This window comes from Ornithodoros turicata, chromosome 2 (assembly GCF_037126465.1).
Source record: "Ornithodoros turicata isolate Travis chromosome 2, ASM3712646v1, whole genome shotgun sequence".
NCBI lineage: Eukaryota > Metazoa > Arthropoda > Arachnida > Ixodida > Argasidae > Ornithodoros > Ornithodoros turicata.
In genome coordinates, this window is record NC_088202.1 from 144,078,094 (window position 1) to 144,098,512 (window position 20,419).

General features: G+C 45.1%; 1 protein-coding gene across 1 annotated transcript in view; it reads right to left on the reverse strand.

Moving 5' to 3' along the window:
• Positions 1-20,419, reverse strand: part of LOC135386285 (hemicentin-2-like) — a 211,938-nt gene that overhangs the window by 36,968 nt on the left and 154,551 nt on the right. Inside the window, exon 3 of the mRNA XM_064616110.1 lies at positions 5,275-5,382. Coding sequence (XP_064472180.1) covers positions 5,275-5,382 — 108 coding nt within the window. The remainder of the gene's footprint in view (positions 1-5,274; positions 5,383-20,419) is intronic.

Consider the following 20,419-nt stretch of genomic DNA (forward strand, 5'->3'; position numbering starts at 1 on the left):
TCGGTGCGAAGGTAGTGGGACACCGGAAACGGCAGTATTTGCGGAAGTGCGCCTCTAACTTTCCGATATGACACGGCGTGGCGCCACCTCCGGTCTGGGCTCGATGCGCATTCATGTAAACGGTGGCGTATCGTCTTCTCTCCGGTTTCGACTCGATTCGATACGCTTGTGTCGCATTCATGTAAACACGGCTACTGTCAGCATGGTTTCCGGAGCAAGTTTTCCTCTCTGAACTTCTTCTTCGTCAGAAAATGTCTGTCGGTGACCTTGTACGAGCTGCTGATGCGTACCGAACTACTCCTAGACGCTGTGTGTGTCGCACAACCTCTTCCTCCATCGCTGACAATTTGCGTTTCGCCACATTTCAACCGATTTTGACTGGAGATATACGACGTCGTTGTTGTCCAAACGGAAACCACGTATACCCACGTTGTCCCGCGGGGTGTGTCCTCCTCCTCGTTCACAGTTGGCTGAGAGGATTGGATGGCGATGACGTAGCTAGGCCCGCTTGGAAGGCATGTATCCGGTGCTCACGCCCCCGCTATCTTTGCCTGGATGGTAACTGCGCCCCCGTTGTACTGAATACGGTTAAACGTCGATAGTGAGGCATCACGGGAAGGGTTTCCTGCAGAGTACTCGGAATTCGCGAAAATCACTTCATGGTCCCTTTAACATCACTCAATTACTTACGGATTCTCCAAATAAGTTGAGGGGAGAGAGACAAGAGATAATTCTTATCAAATACTTCCTTCTTGCGGTGGAGGTGAGCTATGACCATAGTTCCCGGCCAATAGAGTATGCTATTTGTTGCACAGTCCGCTAAAAAAAAAAAAGAGAGAGAAAGAAACAAAAACATGGATGCAGCTTTCACTGCACCTTTAAGCTGGTAGTCCACTGTCCCTTTCGATCGCGACGGTAATTAAATTAATATAAATAATCATTACGAAAATCATAATAATGATAGCAACGGCTAGTGGCATTGTCATGTTATAACGAAAATAAAAAGTGCGATAATACCACCGAAATATGATTGCTACTCGTACATTTCACAGAAAGAACGAGCTTATTACGGAACAGTTTGTAAATCGCATTACAAAAATAGCTTCTTCTTTTGAGGTATCGCACATAACTTAAAAGTGCGGTCCGACACAATAACTGGGGAATCCGCGCAAAGCATTATGAAAGAACCCAAAGGCTCACTTTTAAACATACTTCTCGTTCCAGCTCTTATATGGTCATCAACGAATTTGCATATGACCCTTCTTCCTTTGTGCACAGCCTATGATCTTTTGTCTGCTTTGCATTAATGACCCTCTTAATGGTTCTCTATCAACTATTCTCAAAGTTATCCGACGATTGTGTTATACGTGCAAGTTTAAAGTGCCGGCGTACCTCAATGGCTCGGCCTCCAGACGATCGATTTCAAAGTCTCGCCTCAAGTCTTCTTTTTCAGGCGACGCAGAGCGAAATGGCTACGCGATATCCGCTCCACTGTTGTCCATGCGCGCTGGGGTGATAACCCTCGTTATGGGTGAAGTTACATTAAAAAGTAACTGCGTGACAGAAGTACTAGTGACAGGGTTGTTTGGATTTAATCCACATGGATTTTATCCGCTGGACTTTTTTCTATTTTATCCACACAATTTAATCCAGTATTTTTATAGATTTTGGCCAGATGTGATGTGAAAAACAATCATAATTCAACCTCAATCGGAAAACTCCCACTTTATTTTATTGTAGTTTGGCTGTTTACAAAAGCCCAGGTACGTGCAACATCTTCTAACGTTTTTAACTTTTTACCTTGACTTTTTCAAATTTTCAGATTTAACTTTTTTTTCCCGTTTTCTTCTAATACTTCTGCCCATTCAGGGAGAGGCTTTCTTCTGCTTCATGGAGGCATTGTAACTCAAGTACGACAGCTAATCAAGGCGTGTAGCATCTACACCATTCACCCACGCGTGCACGGGACTTTACCTTTCAGAAAACAATAGAAACTCATTCAATGTTACTGGGACAGGCAGTTTCATAAACCGAAACTATGAGAGGTCACCCGAAATCAAGAAGAACAGTAAAACACATTTGTTTTTACTCTGTGTCACATTTCTAGGCTTGGATATATATTCTCCAAAAATATCCGGGTTTTATCCAAAAAAGCCCACTGGAGAGGATCTTTTTAAAAATATCCGGATTTTTTTTCAACCCTGACTAGTGAAAATCAGTGATGGCCACTAACTACTTCTACAGTAGTTTAACTATAACTACTAACTACTTTGCCACTGAGTAGTTTAACTAGTAGTTCAACTACTTTTCAGGGGAGCAGTTAAAACTACTTCTTTAACTACTGCAATGTAGTTTAACTACATCTATCACTACTTAACGTTGTCCGTCAACACCAATCCCTCGTAGTGTTCTTGGACACCTAAATATGAATCACAACCAATGATAAACTTTGGCTCAAGCCATTGCTATGATCGTTAAATACAAAGCTTGCGGCGGGATTCTTTCTGTGCCTACGCAATAAACTAAGTTGCAGAATTATTTCACAGGCTTCACTAGACAAGCATTAAAAGGGAAGATTTAGTACACATGCACGACACAATTGCTCTGCACCTCCGTTCCCATCATACAAGTAGTTCAAGGTAAAAGTCGGAAGCACAGTCGTGCCGTAAAGCTTGCGGCAAAATCGGAAGTAGTTGGTGCCTTCAGTAACCTAACTACTGCAGTGAACTACTTAAAATAGTAGTTTAACTAGTAGTTGCCACTACAATTCTGCAAGTAGTTGATAACTACTTTTTAACTACAATCAGGTAGTTTAACTAGTAGTTTAACTACATGTAGTTAACTACTGGCCATCACTGGTGAAAATAGTAACTGAGATGCAGAGACACTTTCCACATTTTTCCGGAATGTCTATAGTTACACCTACGGTTACCACGTCAAAGTAATCTCGCTACTGCACCGTTACATTTATAAGAAGCAAAATCCGACCGAACAAACGTGACTCTCTCTGAAACTTCATTTCAGCATTTCCATGAACCGCCCAACGGCAATACTTGTTTCGTTAAAGGAGCGATGATGTCAGATTTGCATAGGTGGGGAAGTTACTTTTATTTTGCAGTGCACTAACGTTACTCGCTACTTTTTTTTTCAAAAAGTAACGCGTTATGTTATTCGTTACTGTTGTGGTAGTAGGTAACGCGTTACTAACGCCGTTACTTCTGATAAGTAATGCTGTTACTTTTGCATTACTTCATCATGATGTCCTTACATTATGTACCATTTTTGGTTGAGTCACATAAGTGCATCCCCACAAATCAATACTAGTAACGTCGGGCACAAACAAGGGTGACGCATGAACACAACTTACATGTACGATTTATTGCAACGCAGAAGTAGTTGATGTTCAAAAATTTCATCTGTGAGCTTCGCCCGTTTGGCTGAGAGGACACCTAATGACCACTGAGTGCTCCTTGTCAAGATTGATAGAGACGGTGACCTTCTATCTCACACAGTAGAAATCCAAACAGCAAATTCCTTGGTACTCTGTTACTTGTTCAGTGGGTAGAGGCTATTTTTCTTTCGCTTTTGCCCCATTCGTCCGAAAAATATCAAAGGGAGTGAAAAATAGAAGTGGTAAACAAAGGTGACATCTCAACCAGGATAGATCAATAATCGTTCTTTTGCGTTCTTCGTGGGTGCCGATGTGACCTTCTTGTCAATGTTGGAGATGAATAGAAAAAAAAATAAAAAATCGGGGATTTTCCCGGATTCTGCAGGCACGTTCAAGCTTTCAAGTTTAGACGACGAAGCAATGTTCCCGAACACGCAGTAACGCATAACGCCGTTACGCGTTAATTAACCCTATCTTATCTGTCAAACTCATATGTCAAACATCAGGAGTCAACATGCAAAAGATTTTCGCTGTGCGGTGTATTGTCACTGCGCAATCAGATTTACAAAAACCGCCGGAGAAAGCAGCCGGAGAAAGCAGCCGCAGAGACGATCCACGCGTGACGTCGAAAAGGCCCCGTGCGTGCCTTTCGCATCTCACGCGCTGCGTAGACCCGCTTGAGCCGCGCCAGTGTACGTCACGAGTCACGTGCCAGGAGACCATGCTACGTCACGACGTTCCCTCATTCTCTAATACGCTCTCTCTCCAAGAGTGGAGGATTTGCGGAAGGTGTCCGGAACAGAGGCCTTTCCCGCGCGCTGCAGATCACCTGCGCCGGTAGTTCTTCCGCAGGAGTTCATTTTATTCGATGCAGAACACGCCACAGCCAAAAATAATTTAAAAAAACTTTTTGGGGGGTCGCCTCAGTGCTCTTCTAAAACGGTACTTGTTTTTCGAAGTTGTCGTCAGTAAGTTTTCATCAGGCAACACACGCTGAAAAGCCTGCTAAATCCTGGAACGAATGTCTTTATCGAATTTCACAAACATCAGCTTCACGATGATAATTCAGAGCGAGAAAACTATGATCGTGAGCGACGCCACGATGCGGATTAATTTTGCAGGTGCTGTAACTCGCGCGGAAATCTCCGTATTTGGCGTCCACGTATCTGTGCAACTTGTACCTTGAAGTTGCTGACGTTCTTGACCGGAATCGGATCCGCAGCCTCGGGATCACTAGGCGACTACAATTACAATAAGTTATTGTTGCAGTTACAGTTGTTACACGGAGCTCGGTTACTCCGCAAGGGGTTTTTGGTCGTAATCGAGCATGCCGTAGCAAACGGAGTTTAGAATAAAGGAGGCCCCTGCTTGAGAGCCTCCCCTCTCCCTCTTACGTGGACTGGAGGCACGGTGTCGTCTGCTTCAGAAGACGATACGAGAGGGAGGCATAGGTGTGACCAATGCCACCTAGACAATGAAAGCCTAAGCTTGAACGGCATGGCGTATAGTCATTGAATCCGCCTGCCACTACCATTGCGTTTGGAGGCCGTATTTATGGAGGCACGTTGCAATGAGTCACATGGGCAGACGCTGGCAGTCTAGCCACACAAAGCCTGCGTTTTAAATTGCCGGCGCGGTGATTGGCTGAAGCAGACGTGACGTGCTTTTGACACAGTGGTTTCTAGGTTCCATGTTTATACGCTAGAGGGCTCCATGATGCATACATTGCAGCACGCGACGACGGCGGCAACTCCAGTATTCGGAACGAAGCAACAATGGCGCCACTTTGGTTTGTTGCCATTGCGTACGGCGTTATCCCGGCACATGCTTGGCGTTTCATCGGCGAGGACATCTCGGGACTAGGTCGTATTTAAGTTCCTTACCCTGGGCGGAACAGACGAAGCGAACGGAATCTCCTTCGTTGTAAGGTCCGATGAGGCTCTGTAGTCGATTTCCGCCTCCGTCCGTGATTGTCAGGTTGTGAGGAGGCACTGCATATATAAGAGAAACCTAAGGTTTAAGAAAGCTAAAATCTCTAAACGTTGTACAAATATAATGTAGAAAGTATAATCTGCTTAGTATAAATACTTCAGGCTTCATAAGTTAGATCACGAGCAAGAGAGAGGCGAGGAGAGAAAGAAGAAATGTCACACGTATGACGGTTCGGTGGCATCAAAAGCAATTTAAGCTCTTAACTTTTTTTTACCCCACAACTTGCTTCAACATTAGCTCGCTTCTCCGTGAACATCGGCCACCGGTGTTTCCGTAAAGTTGCAATATCATGCAAGTCCCAAAAATTAGCTTCCGGGGCAGGACTCAACCTGAATGCCACCCTTCGACGTTCTTCGTGCGGCACACTTACCAAGAAACCCCTTTTTCTCACATATTAGTCGATATTACCTCGTTCAGTAAGTATACCCTTTTGCAGTTACATGAGATATGCAGCTGTGGCTACTCTGCTTTGTTTGTTTACTGTAATCATGCAGTAAAGTCTGAAAAAAAAAATGTGAAGAAGAACCCTTCCAGGCCAACCGCTAAGATCACATGAACTCCCGACATAAAAGGAAATAAACACACGGAACTGTACCACATGGTTGTACTACCACTGCATTATAAATAGGGCCTGACTTTTTAGGGTTAAACCCGTATCCGCCCGATATTTACCCCCCGAACGAAATCTGTAAAATTCGGGTTTAACCCGAATCTACCCGAAAACATCCTGGTCGCGTGGCACACTCATAAGCGTGCATTAAAATAAAGTTTGATAACATTGCTAAACATTAGTTCCGAGCTAAGACAAATTTTTATTAAACAAAAAAAAATCACCCGGATACACCCGAATTCCTGACGACAGAATATGCCGTAACGGGATTTAACCCGAATACACCCGAATTTTCAAATGAAAAATATCACCCGATATTTACCCCCCGAATTTGGCCAAAAATAAAACCCGAAAAAGTCAGGCCCTATAAAGAGTATCGTTTTGTTCCACCTGAAAACCACACTTTACAACGCAGACCTTGCAAATGTTGCGCAAAAATGCAAAATACTCTTCCTATTCGCGCGATGTTTGCGGTGGAACATGTTGTCAACCCCGCACTGTGGACAGTATTAGCGGATATCAACTCTTCCGGGGTTTGCAGCAATTGCCATCGCAGCTCTCTCCTGCATGTCTATCTTCACGGCGCATATATTGCATGGCGTTTCCGACGGAGCAAGAGGAGGCGGCGTTCCTGTACCTCTATTTGTGTCCTGACCGGTGATAAAGGCATGTCCCGGAGGGCTGGATATGCTTGGGAACTTCTCAACCCGTGTTGTCGCCCCAGGACTTCGTCGATAGAACCGACCGTATATATACGCGGCGATTGTGACGCAGCGTCGTCGTGCACATACCGCTATATATAATATTGGACACGAAGTACGTGTGATGTAATTTGTGAAAGCAGCTGAGGAACCCATTTTGGTTCTGTCCATATGCCCCACCTAGCTCTGTGCTACTTCCATCATCTCGAACGTAATATTGACCGTATATTTGATCCTATATACGCTTCGCAAATATAGCATCTGGCTTGCCTGAAAGTCAGGCGTTCATCGTACTTCAATTTATTACTTCATTTATTGTTGATGCGTGAAAAGCCCGAAGGCATTACATAACGGAGGTTAGGGAGGAAGGCACACGGTAGGGATACAGAAAAAATGAAGAAGAAACAGAGAGAAACTGATGGACTGAGGCTGGAACAAACATAGAAGGGACAGATACAAACAAAGCCTCAAATTGCCTAAGAAATCAACGATGAAAGATGAAAGTCACTGAAAAGGTTAGCCAGCTGTAGGGATCGAACCCACATCTTCTGGATTACCGGTCCAGGGCTCTACCCAGGTGAGTGGCTGGTTTGTCGTCCCTTCAGATGACGCACCCCGAAAGTCGCTGGAGAGGCGTGTTAGCTTAGCTCAATTGGTAGAGCCCTGGACCGGTAATCCAGAAGATGTGGGTTCGATCCCTACAGCTGGCTAACCTTTTCAGTGACTTTGATCTTTCATCGAAGAAACAGAGTGCATGATAAAATGGATATTTGACAAGATGCAGAAAAACAAAACGTAGAAGATGCTATAAGGTATACACATATAAACGGAATACACAACAGCTAGAGATACAAGGATGCAGTAACTCAAAAGTGAGGATAATATCGCAAAATACAAAACCTTAACTACCAGTTAGCGCAAGGACCTAGTAGGACACTTCGATCCTTATTGTGAAGGGGCTCATAATTTCATTCCCCGCATCACCACCAGCAATGGGGTAGAGTATCGCCCCCTGGCGATGAAACTCCCCACTCATTATCATTCAAATAAAATTGTTGTGGTTGTTGCTTAAAATGAATTGGGTCAGTCAGGGTAACACACTCACCGGGGAGGTCATACCCGAGTCGAGATATGCGAGGGATGAAGAATTCGTAACAGTAATTACTAAATTAGTAATTTTAATTTAGTTCCATTCTGCACATTGCACGACACTTACATCTGATGCCAGGACCATGTATACTGAAAGTGACATGCGCCAAATGCCTGACAGTTAGTCGACTGGATTCTGAGTGCATCTCTCGGTAATTTCGTATGCCTTTCTGTGTTTTTTTTTTTTTTTAGATGCGTCGAAATTTATTGTGTTTATAAAATTTTAATATTTTTTTCAGATGTGGTGAGATTGAGAGAGCAATTTCCTATCCGTGTGGAGGAGGGCGCCGTCGATCACCACTCGTTTTTAAAACGCATACGTCTTATACCTTTTTCTGTTTATCCAATACTCTTCAGAGTGTTCTCATATTAGCGTGTTTGGGGGAGCCAGTTCCGGTGACGATGGTGGAACTACTTGCCGTATAGTCGTCCACGCTTTTGCGGGCAACGTCACGACTATATCGCAGGAGGGACCACGCATCCTCGACCGACTGCACAGGGACCCCCCCCACCACCACCACCACAAAAAAAAGAAAGAAAAGAGAGACTCAGACAGCACATCCAGCATCGGTGCCGCGATGAATGATCATTCTTAGTCCATGCTCCCGCCGAGGCGACTATTTGAACGAATCGTGCTCAAGCGAGCTTTGTGTATACGACTATAAGCTTGACTATAAGAATGGCTCGTTAGCCAACAAATTAAGTGCTCGATAATCTACATTGGCTGGATCCAGCGAAGGCGCAAGCCGGGAGAGGGTCACGGGCTTCCCGTTGATTAGCCGCCATCTTTTGACGATTCGTGTTTCGTTGCAGCCGATGGGGGACTAAAGGCCGTAAAAAAATGGAACGACGGAAAGCGGGACTGGTCACGCCGAAATTGGGACGTCTTCCATCCTTAAGTAAGATTTTTTATGACCTTATTTTATTTCTTTTTTTACAGTTAATACAGTCAAACTCCTTTACAACGAAACTCAGGGGACAGCAAAAAAAAAAAAAAATCGCAACAAAGGTATTTTCGTTAAAAAGGATGTCCATTATTGGACCTATAGGGCTCCAGCGGGACCGCAAAGAAATTTGTTGTTGTGGTATTTTCGTTAAAAAATGTGTTCGCTATAAATGAGTTTGACTACCATTACGTCAAACCAGATGAATAACAGGACAAAAATTATAGCGTAACAGCAAGACGAGTGTGCGCATATCGAACGCGCTCAGCATCAAAAGAAAGCTGATCGCATTAGCGACCCCTGGTGCACGTTCCGAGATGCTGCTGTAAATTTAATCGGTCCCGGTCAACGGAGGCGGCTAAGGAAACGAGTAAAAGATATTGCGGACCACCCAAATGCTTCACTTTTCCATTCTTTCCTTGTCTCCCGATGCGAGGCAGCAAAGTGCTTCAACAGATTAAAGCGCGTCCCCTAATGCGAAAACGACTGCCTCCGCTCGCTACCACCAAATGGCACTGATGATATTTTCTATTTTTTTAAACTCGCGCGGCGATTCTCTTCTTTTCGGTTTTGCGCCGTTTCGGGAAAAGAGGAATTCGGAGTATTGAAACAGCAGCGAGTTCCATTCGAAGCCCGAGCGCAAGCGGATGCCCGAAAAAGCGGATTGTGCGGGATCTGATAAAAAGTCGCATCGTGAAAAAAAGGGGAGAGAGAGAGAAAAAAAAAAAAAAACGCAGGAGCAACAGTGATAGAAAGCGGACGCGTAATTTGTAAACTGGAGCTTTTTCCAACTTCGTAAATTGCGTTTTGACGTTCATATTCTAAGGAAGGCGGAGTCATTGCCACAGCCATTATACTCCATTTTTAGTACGAAACTTTATTGAATGGCGAAGTAAAAAATAAAAATTAAAATAAAAACGATGTCAAGTCCAGGAAGGAATAGCCACGAAAAATAAATGTAAACGGTTAGAAGCATCAATGCAGTTCAATTTGAAAATGTAATTTAAAAATTAAACTATATTGGTGCTTCTAACCGTTTCATTAACTTTTCGTGGCTACGAAATAACTCTCTCCAAAGTTTTGGACTATTTGCAGTGGCAGGGAGTAACTTAACGGGACGAAACAGGTGACAGGAGATGTGACAGGAGACAGGTGCCCCCTGCTGTTCCCCACCGTTTTCCTTTTCTTTTTGTACTGTTTTTCTCCATTTAAGCTATTTATTTATTTATTTATTTATTAGTTTCACGTGCCCGCCAACAGCGTGAGCCTACATAGAGGTGCACTATATATACCAACTTTCGCAGATTACTGCCCTAACTGGGGAGTAACCCTCACGGTCAGGAGAGTAAAAGGACGAGTAAGTGAAATCTTTTACCTTATAACGTTTTACTCTTTTGTATTTCTTTCAATGCAGATCCGTGGATCAATTTGCAACGCACGTTTAGAAGCGCTGCTGTACTTTTCTTTCTTTTTCTTTTTTTTTTGAGCACCGACGGCTGTGCTTGGTTGATAAAACCTACTGGGATTCCACTGCATGTCTTTGAGAATATACGTGGTATGGAACGGTAAATGATAAGTTTTGAGGTTTATGTGTTAGAATTCTGGGCGTATAGAATAAAATATATTACTGTTTCGGTCATTCATTCATAAACAAGCAAATCTATCACCATGAGCGAAGGAAGCACATTTTAAAGTGCCTTCTCGCTTGCAACCACGGTGTGGACACAAAGGAATTTATATACGGATACCATTAAAAAAATAACTCGCTCTTGCGGCTGTAATGATTAGGACGCTTCGCAATCTTTTTTATGGGACTTGGTCAACGGTGACCTTTTGGGTGGCTACCTGCTTATGCGGGTGAAACGAACGCGGAAACATTTGACGTGATGGATGGATTTGAACAATTGATGATGGAACAAATGAGTGGCGGACGATGTATTAGCTCATACAAATGTACCCTTCATAAGGTGCATAGAATAGAATGGCCTTTCACCCGTCTCTAATTCCATCTCTTCCTGATATCTAGGAGAGGGCCGCTCAAATGAAGAAATACGCCAGTGCCGTGTTCCGCAAAGTTTTGTCCCAAGCTGTACTAGCGGTATGGCCGAGTGACGTCTTTGCGGTGTCAGGAACATACGTACGAAATATGGCGTTCCCAAACTGCGCAGATTTTATTCGACCGAATTATTACGAAGTGAGCGCTTCAGCTCTGTGAAGCAAGAGGGCGCTGAAAGCAGCACTGCCGACGTCATCCTGCATAAAAGAATGCGAGCTTGGTTGCAGACGACAATGCCGGGTGACGTCACAGTATCCTCCTCCTGGCGAACCGCTGTGCGCTTTGCATGTTGGTTTCGGTTTGGTATTGTCATCGTTTACGAATTAAGTACTCGCACAAAATGAGTGCGAATGTTGTATTCGGTATCAAGGGAGCGATCCGCGTTCGGTATGATGCTCACATATTTTTTTTCGAATCCTTCCGCCAGGTCCCCCAAACTCACCTCGGAAAAGCGTGCAACGAAGAAGGCCGCCACTAGATACCCCACTGTTGCCGTTCCGGATCACTTCAGCGCGCTAAGTTTAGCGGCAAAATGTTTTTGTTGTTTCTGCGAATGAATCTAGTCTTTATATGTCCAAATAAAACGCGTATAACAACTTTCTCTGTCGTGTTTCACTTTTTGTTCCCGTTTTTAAACGTGTTGAGCGATCGGAAGGATCTAGTGCACGGCTGCGTGCATCACATAGCGTACCTGTCGTACCAGGCGCCACAGGCGCTGCAGTCGTCCATTTCTCCTTCGGTGACTTGGCCTGGCTTGGATTGTGCTTCAACTGGATCTTTAGCGCGCTACAATCCACGCAAGCCAACGTTCTGGTAACAATGGGGTATCTAAGGGCGGCCTCCGGCATTGCACGCATCGGGATAGGAACAAATACATGGGAAAATGACGACCTTGGGGGACCTGCCTTCCGCAGTCTCCCGTTAAAATCGCGGTGCACTTTACTTGGGACGTACTGTAGGACGCTAGGAACCGGCGATGCATGGCTATGAGGTCACACGCCATATTTTATGTTTATGGTCGTCAACTCCATTTACGTCATCCATAGTTAAGGCTATAGTGTACTAGAACTTTCTGGTTTACTGTAGCTAAGGCCATCAAAACTGTCTTCATGAATGCACATCCTGTCCGTAATTCGCACGTGTCATTTACGACGATGAGTTAATTTCCATTTCACGGCACCTCGTAAACAGCTGACGCCATTTCCCGCGGGTTTAGTGCGCGTGTCGTTTAGTATGAACCCTAGACGGCAAGTTTACATGGCTTAAATGATAATGATGATGATAATGATAGCAGAAATTACATGGAGGTGGAGGCTCGACTCAGACAGTCATACGACATTGCAATTTGCATCCCGTGCTTTTTAAGTGCTGCTCATTTGACCTAATTGCAGCAAGGTGTACCCTACCAGTATACCACCTTACATCCTGTTCATGACATTTGACTGGAAGATAATTCAGCCCACTACGACATCGAACTTCCAAATCAGTGTTCTCGCAAGTGACGCAAATACACTACGGGTTACCACAGTCTCTCAGATTCGATGTTGGTTCTAATTGATTAACTTCATGGTCATTTGAGTATAATTTTAATATTACGGGTCCTCTTACTGTATACGTATTCAGTTTTGTAGCTTTCTTCTGCACAGTGTATTATAAATGAAGAAAATATTAATTGAAATACACCGCACGATGTCATCCATACTTTGCCGTTGTTGAGGGAAGGCGCCGCCTTCATTCGTCTTTGTTCGCGGAATAACTTAAAAAAAAAAGCAGCGGGGGGTAGGGGGTGGGGGTTAATGTCGAAATTGCGTTGCGGTTGATGGTCCCACGTGACGACTGTCGTCGGAACGGGGTGCAGGGTGAAAGTTTCGGGGTTAGGTAAGTACAGGATGTGCTGAGCAGGCGTCCACACGGCAATGAAATGCTACCAACCAACCAACCAACCAACAGGTACTTCTCTCATATTCTGTGTCTTCAGGAAATCTGAGACACGGAAGAAATTGCTACAGAACGGATAGTTCATGGAGAAAGGAAACACAGGAGGCCGCCTTTCCAACTTTTTTGCCATTGGGACGGGCGTGCTAGACTTCGCATTGCATTCTGGGATGCTCCAGTCTACCATGTGACCGCTCACGTGACCCCAGAGCATGCGCAGGCCACCTTCCAAAACGGACGACGGAGTGGAGTGGTGATTGTCTTGCAGTTCATATATCTGCATTGTGATGAACGCCGCGCGTCCAGTTTTATTTGTGTGTGTTCGGAGGTGTACTTTACCCTTCTACTACAAGATCTATATCGGCCTGTAGGACAAGCACGCAGGACTAGAAACATCATTCGTGGCAGCGACGTTTGTGTGACGACGTGGCCACGTTTGTGTGTTCGTTGCCGAAGTGGTAAAGCATGCCCATGCAGTGATCAAACTTGTACAACTGTGGAGGAAATCAAATGAATCTGCAGCTGTAGCACAGCGCCAGCTTGCAAAACGAACGATTCAAGATGACTCTCTCATAGACAGGGGTACGAAACAACCGATCAAGTATACGTACTTACGAATGAAGCGTTATTCCCGTGACAGAGCTGCTTTCTGTTGAACGACAGCCGCAATCGCGGTAAGAACACGTTAACAAAACTTTTTTTCCTCAATGGTTTTCATTTTATCAATCCTCATCAATTTTAAGAGTAATGACTTGGTAAAGCATACAAGCACGGAAAGAAGCGCGAGCAACAAAGCGTTGCTAAACCGAAACTTTAGAGAGGATCACGTGGTGGACAGGAAGTAATGGCGGTTTTGACAGAAGCGACCGCCAGAGGGGTCCCACGGAAATCTGCTCGGAACGGCCGCTCCTGTGTTTCCTAAATCCATGGCATAGTTCAACCACGAAGTCACGTTTACACAGTGCCCCTCATTACATGGTTCCTACACCGCATACGAACAGTACACGGTTAACCAGCATAGTAACCATAGTAACCAACACGGTAAGCATGGGCGAACGACCTTCCTTCTGGTCGTTTCCTAACTACCCGTCGTATAAGCAGCTCATCGAAAGATACTCAATAGATTTGGCTCCGCAGCGGGGTTTACGACCACTGCGGCTACAGCTCCCATCACACTCAAACGAAAGGGGACAAAGCACGGCTAACGTATATGGCTGCAAAGTGGGGAGTGAGAAGAACGACCGACGCTTCGTGATCATGGCCAGAACAGTGTCGTCTGCTCACTTTATGACGCCATTACTGGAAGTATAAGCTTTGATCAAGACGTGTGTTGTTCGCTACAGCACCGTGCTTTTGGAGTTCTACTATCCGGCGAGGATATCAGTTATTCCAGCCGAGGAAGCGCCGTGCCGTTTTAATGTGGCGTTGTAGCGGTGAGCGGAATAGCGGTGAATAGCGGTGGAAATAGCTCCCCTAAAGGCGATTCCAGGGTGTTTTGACTGTCAGTTTTAGTTCTGGTATCGCGTAACGGCTTTTGTCTCTTTTGGCTTCAGAGTCCAGCTTTAGTAACGTGAGCACCGTAACGTAATCCAACTCAAGGGGTCTATATCGCCATCTCCTTTCCCTGTTCATTTTCTCTCTTTTTTTGTTTGTTTGTGTGTACGCATTCTTCTTTTTTTAAACCAACTGTGTGCAGGTGTACCGGGGAAGTCAGCATGGCTTTGTGAAGAATTCCGTTCCCTTGTTTTTTTCTTTTCTTTGTCATCGCCATCGGCAACAACAAAAGGACTATAAGGGATCTTCTTTTTCTTTCTCTCTCTCTCTCTTGCGACCTACTGCTACCAAGGTCGGGGGTTCGAACCCCGTCGAGGATGCCAACAACTTGGCGGCAGGGTGCAAGTTGCTTTGACACATCATTGTCGTGAGGATCGTTATATACGGGGTGCCGTGTGTTTAAAATTTTTGCACAAGTTTAGGAACCCTCAGGAGAGCAACATTAATCCACGGACCGACCTCTGTGGCTTCGTTTCGTTGTCTCGTGACGTCACACTAAACATGATATCAATTATACTATTTTTAACTATTCTTTTTTTTTTACTAGTGCAATATGTTTATTTTTTATTGATTCTTTTAGATTCCGTGTTATAGCATCCAAAGCAACTGTGGCTATTTGCGGTGGACATACGTGCACAGATGGGGAGGGGACAGCAGGAAGGAGTAGGGGATACGGGGTTTAGTATGCGTCCTGGGCCGACTTCGGGGGGAAACTGTGCCGATAGTCACCTGGAAAGTCTTCGGAAAACCCGGGGAAAACCTCAGACAGCACAGCCGGTGCCAGGATTCGAACCCGTGCCACCTCCAAGTCTCGGCGTGGAAAGCGATCATCCTAACCACCATGCTACGGGAGCTGGTGCGCAATATACAGGGTATCCCAGAAAACGTGTCATTGATTTATAATAAAAAAAAAACTACACCACCTAGAGTCCTGAGGTGAACGGCATTTGTTCTTACTGGGTTTTTGCCACCTCTTAATGGGAATGTCGTGTAAGGTAAGTTTAATTATGTAAATTTTTGCGAGCCTAAGTCGGAAATTTGCCAAGTAAAGGTAACTTTTTACCCCACTAATGTGAAGAGCGTGTATAATTTACTCAAATTAATGATAATTGACAGGGATATTCAGGAGCTATCCCATCGGAAAAAAATAGCGCGTACAACGCCCCCCGGTGGGAGCCGAGGCCGGCACCGTGATCAAAAAAGTACCTTCTTGTAGTTCTTTTTTCTTCTTTCTTTTTTCTTCTTTTCTTTTCGGTTCTTCGAAAGCTCTTAACGACACTGCAACTCTTGCGGTGTACACACTAACACGGTGCAACAGAGTCATCGAGCAGAAAGCAGAGCAGAAAGAGATAACGTATACATGGCTTATCGCGTATGACTTTAGCTGGGATAATGCTTTCCCTCTCCCAATTTTAGGAACTGTTACTTTTTCTGCTATCCCTCTTTTTGCTGGCTTTGGAACCTCCTTTCGTCGGACTGAGCGCGATTGCGCTCAAAAAGTCATCGCGCGTTATGGTCCGGTGCTCCGAAAAGCATGATGTTCGGCTATTTTTCCGATACGATAGCGCCTTAATATGCCATCACTGCCAATATGTTGTTGTCAGATATGCTGGGTAAAATATTTAAATAGTTTACCCCACCACCATTTGGAAGTCTAAAATGCTATCCAGGTGGAGGGTGCAGTAGCTAAGACCGTAGCCAAGACAAAACAGTCAAGGGCCTCCCGCGTAGAGGCCTTACTCATATACTACTGGAGACAGCGATCGGTAGAAGAATTCCAAGGTATATCTAAACTGGTAGCGAAAATTAGCGAAAATACCAAATCAGACCCATCGGCAAGGCCACCAGCAAGAGGCGCGAGCGATCCTGGGTGTTGACAGTAGAGGTACTGTTGTAAACAGAAAAACTTTGCAACATGGGCGTCGCTTGTGTGTGTACTAATAGGTTATTCATAATTTCAATGTAGAAAAAGCTTTCTGTTGCCCCGCTCGTGCACATATACGAGATCATCTACCACTCGAGTACATTTCCGTATCCTGCTCCTTTGCGCATGTGCCACAGTAGGGGGTGTTTATCCGTGCGTCTCTGTATCCGTACCGTGTGTCCGTGCATTGTAATACGGAGTTCGTACACTCTTTGGGTTAAACAGGAATCGACGTTCACATCTCCGTAGTGTAGACCAAGATTAACACGTGTAAACAGGTGAATACAATGCATCCCCTGTTGCTGGGCCCGCGAAAAAAAAGATTTCGTCATGGGACGAGTGGCCATGATAGTGTGAGTGTTAGCAGGAACCAACTGTGCACCAACGATGTCGTGTTTTGTTGCAATGGACTTATAACGGCCACTCATTGAATAAATGCAAATGTCTAATCACTAGGTGTACGTATAGCTCTAGGTGAGAAATGGGCCTTACGTGAGCCTTCCTAATTTCTGTATGGTCATCACGATGCCTTTCTGTTTGGAGTTGTCAAAATCTGTGATAACCGTATGTATTTGGAATTGATATGATTCATTAAACCTGATATGCTTTATTTTTCTGTGTTCTCGTCTGGTATTGTTGACTGGGCGCTGAAAAGGGAATACAAAGCAAGCGAAGTGGGCCAATGTAAACGTGCATGGCTAATTATGCACTACTTATTATTCATACTAGTGACGTCATCTCTGACGTCATTTATTTACAATCGTAGTAGTCCGCGCAACGGATGGATGGCGCTGACCGTCTCAATCATGGCGTCATTCTGAAGACACAGAGGCCTATGGGAGTTGCGCTACCTGTTTAAATATACCTTGAGAATTCTACGCAGCATTTATTGAGTTAGTTTAACGCGCATGCATTGTTCCATATTTCATGCGCTTCTTTTACGTTTACATTATACAGTCAACCCTCGATTTATGAACCTTCGATTTATGAATTCCCTCGTTTTATGAACACTAGCACAAGGAACCAAACTTTTTACATGCATTTTTCCCTCGTTTTATGAACCTCGATATTCGAATAATGAATGGAATTTCTGGGAACCAACTAGGAGTTGCCCAGCGTTTTTGCCCTCAATTTATGAACGGATCGTACCGAGGCCAACAAAAACCTTCAAAGGGATTATTCGTGGTCTTATGAATGACGCCTGAACAGACAAAACGTTTTCCAGGTATTGCACCCTCGGTTCTTAACCCCTCGAAATCCGAACAACAAACGGGTTTTTGCAGAAGTGTTCCTGACCTCAATTCATGAATAAGGTGTCCGCTGTCACCCGGAGATTAATAAACGTAGGTTAAAATCCCCAGAGGAAATCCGAGACCAGTTGAGCGCGAATATGCTGACACCTCCTCTTTCCAAGATTGACACAGCGGAAGGCATCGTCCAAAGCAAAATTAAACTATTTAGTATTGCATAATAAACAGAGTGTGAATGCGCTAACATCTGTGCTTTGTGAGATTGATACAGCAGAAGGCATGGTCGAAAACAAAATTACACAATATATTGCATTATAAACACAATACCAACTCGGAAATACTGTTCCATTTGCTCGATAGTACTCACTTAAAGGAATTTTCGATTTATGAATCCCTCGATTTATGAACGATTTTTCGGGGAACCGAGGGTGTTCATAAATCGAGGGTTGACTGTAGTTTAATCTGGTTATGTATTGCAGCATAGTTCTGCAATATCCACCGTGCTACGTCAAATCTACAGCCTCCTTTTGAGCCAAAAATCTGCTTTGAACACTATGCAGTATCGTAACATCCGTTTCGTATATGCTTTCGTATATGTAGGTATATACTTTCTTTGTTACCTAGCTCAGTGAAGATCTTGTCTGATGAAAAATATCACGTATTTACGGCGAATTATGACTGAGATAAATCAAATTATTGACTCGCAAAATGATGTCTAGCTCATCCAGAGTGCACTTGCCACGTTCGCTATGCGTACAGAGAAATACCACGTCACAACGCACCCTCACGCCGCGATTGCAGAGAGTGCCTTGTCACGCGTTATTCTATAATTTTATCTCTCGGGCGACACAAGTCTGCTAACGATGTAACATTTCGGATTCTTCGCTTCATCATTTCGCAAGTCATAGTGCATGTTAGCCGGGACATACTCAACAGTACACAGACGCGTAGTATTATATAAATGTCAGAGACGCAGATATAAGATTTACGACACCTCATTTCCACGTTCCGTCCACGCGCAAACATACAGCGAGGCTGCAGGCGCCACGCGCGCTCACTTTTGTGTGTGCACTCTCTCCCCATAGACTCGCGTTATTTCGTTAAGGGGGCTGCGACATTCCACCGGATAAATTGCGACACGTGCCGAATAAGTGTTTGTTTTCCAAACGGCGATTGTTTGCATCCACCCTAAGAACACGCTGACATCCCTCACTCATCATGAGGATGTCATTGCGGGACAGCAGTGACATCCTGGGAATATCCCCACATGATCCTCAAGTTGTTAGAAAAGTGTTAGAATGAGACTCCAGAGATGGTTCTAAGGACAACAGCTGGGGACAAGACTGGGATACTCTCAGGAGCGCTATAGGATCATGTAAAATCCTTCAGTAAATCTGCTTTCATTTCTCACTTTTAGAAGTGAGCAGACGTTTACAGTGGAAACGGACTCCCTCTCGTAGGTTTCAGCATCGGCCACCAGCTTGTCATTTTCCGTCTCTCCTTTTTGATCGTTTTTCCATGACGGACAACGGAAACACTAATTGATGAGCGCAGGCATAGAAATGTACATCGTATTATTAAACTAATTTACTTTCCTGTATCTGTCGGCCGCAGGATGTATGCAAATGACTATCACTGGAAGATCCCATGATGACACTCTCCGGATCTCCTCCGGACATCCCATCACGGACGAGGACGCGATGACACTTTGAGGACGTCATGAGTATCGCGAGCGTTCTTGGGGCATGCGAATATGAATTCACAGTTTTGCAGTAAAGAGGATAATGGATGATGTTATGTCATGCCCCGTCACCATTGGCACCGACAACGTAACAAGCCGTTGTATGAGCCAAGTACAAGCCAAGTTATGAGCATCAGGAGGCCCCTGAATCTAGGGAAAGCTAAAGTCACTAAATAAGCTACGCTTCAGAGGAACGACACTGAGTTCCAAGAGCGAGCATGCGCCATCTTGTTACCGCGCCGCGTTGCCCACGCGCAGGCGCACTGCGCACGTTGGAGCACGATGCCATCTACATCGCGCGCGGGTGAAATGTTCCTTTCGTTTACGAGCAGCAGTTGCCGGCCTTGAGCTCACCTTGACATCCTCAGGACGCTCTGGTTGACGATACATGGATTATCGCGCAACAGTGACACATGCTTCTCTATCCCACAGGGAGCAAGCCGTCTTTGATCCTCTATTCGGGAGAGTCGACCAACTTACACTGCTCCACTGCTGCCTTTACAATCCCGACTATGTCGTCGTGCCACGCATACCGTCTCTCGCACCGCACCTCATCCACATCTGCAGAGTTGCATGACATTTTGTTCTTCCTCAAGCACATTGCATCCGCCGCTATCAGCAGCTGGGTGATATACTGCGACTCCATGGCAGCTCTCCTGTGTATAGCGAACATGGGTTCATTCGTGGATCACTTGCGCCTGTGGTGGTGGACATACTGGAGGAACTAAGCCGTCTTGAGATCAGCGGGCACTCTATCTACTTCCAGTGGGTTCCTGCACACTGCGGCATCCGCGGCAATGAAGAGGCTGACGGGGCTGCAGCAGCTGCGTATCATTCCCGATTAAGCGTGCGGATTACCCTCCCCAAAGGCGACAGGCGAACCTTCCTAAATGATGTGGTGAGGCCTCTCGCACATGCGCAATGGTCTCGGGACGTTCCATCAAGAGTTCTGATGCGTGAAGTGGACCCCGACTTTGGCTTCACCATGCCTTCTTCACCTCGCCATTTTGCGTCGCTGATACACAGGCTTCGTCTTGGGGTTGCATTCACCCCACCATTTCAAGCATCTGATCGGCCGCTCTGACTCGATGCTCTGCTCTCGCTGTGCTGTTTTGGCGGATACCAAGCATGTGCTCCTCGACTGCCATCTGTACACCTCCCAAAGAGCAGCT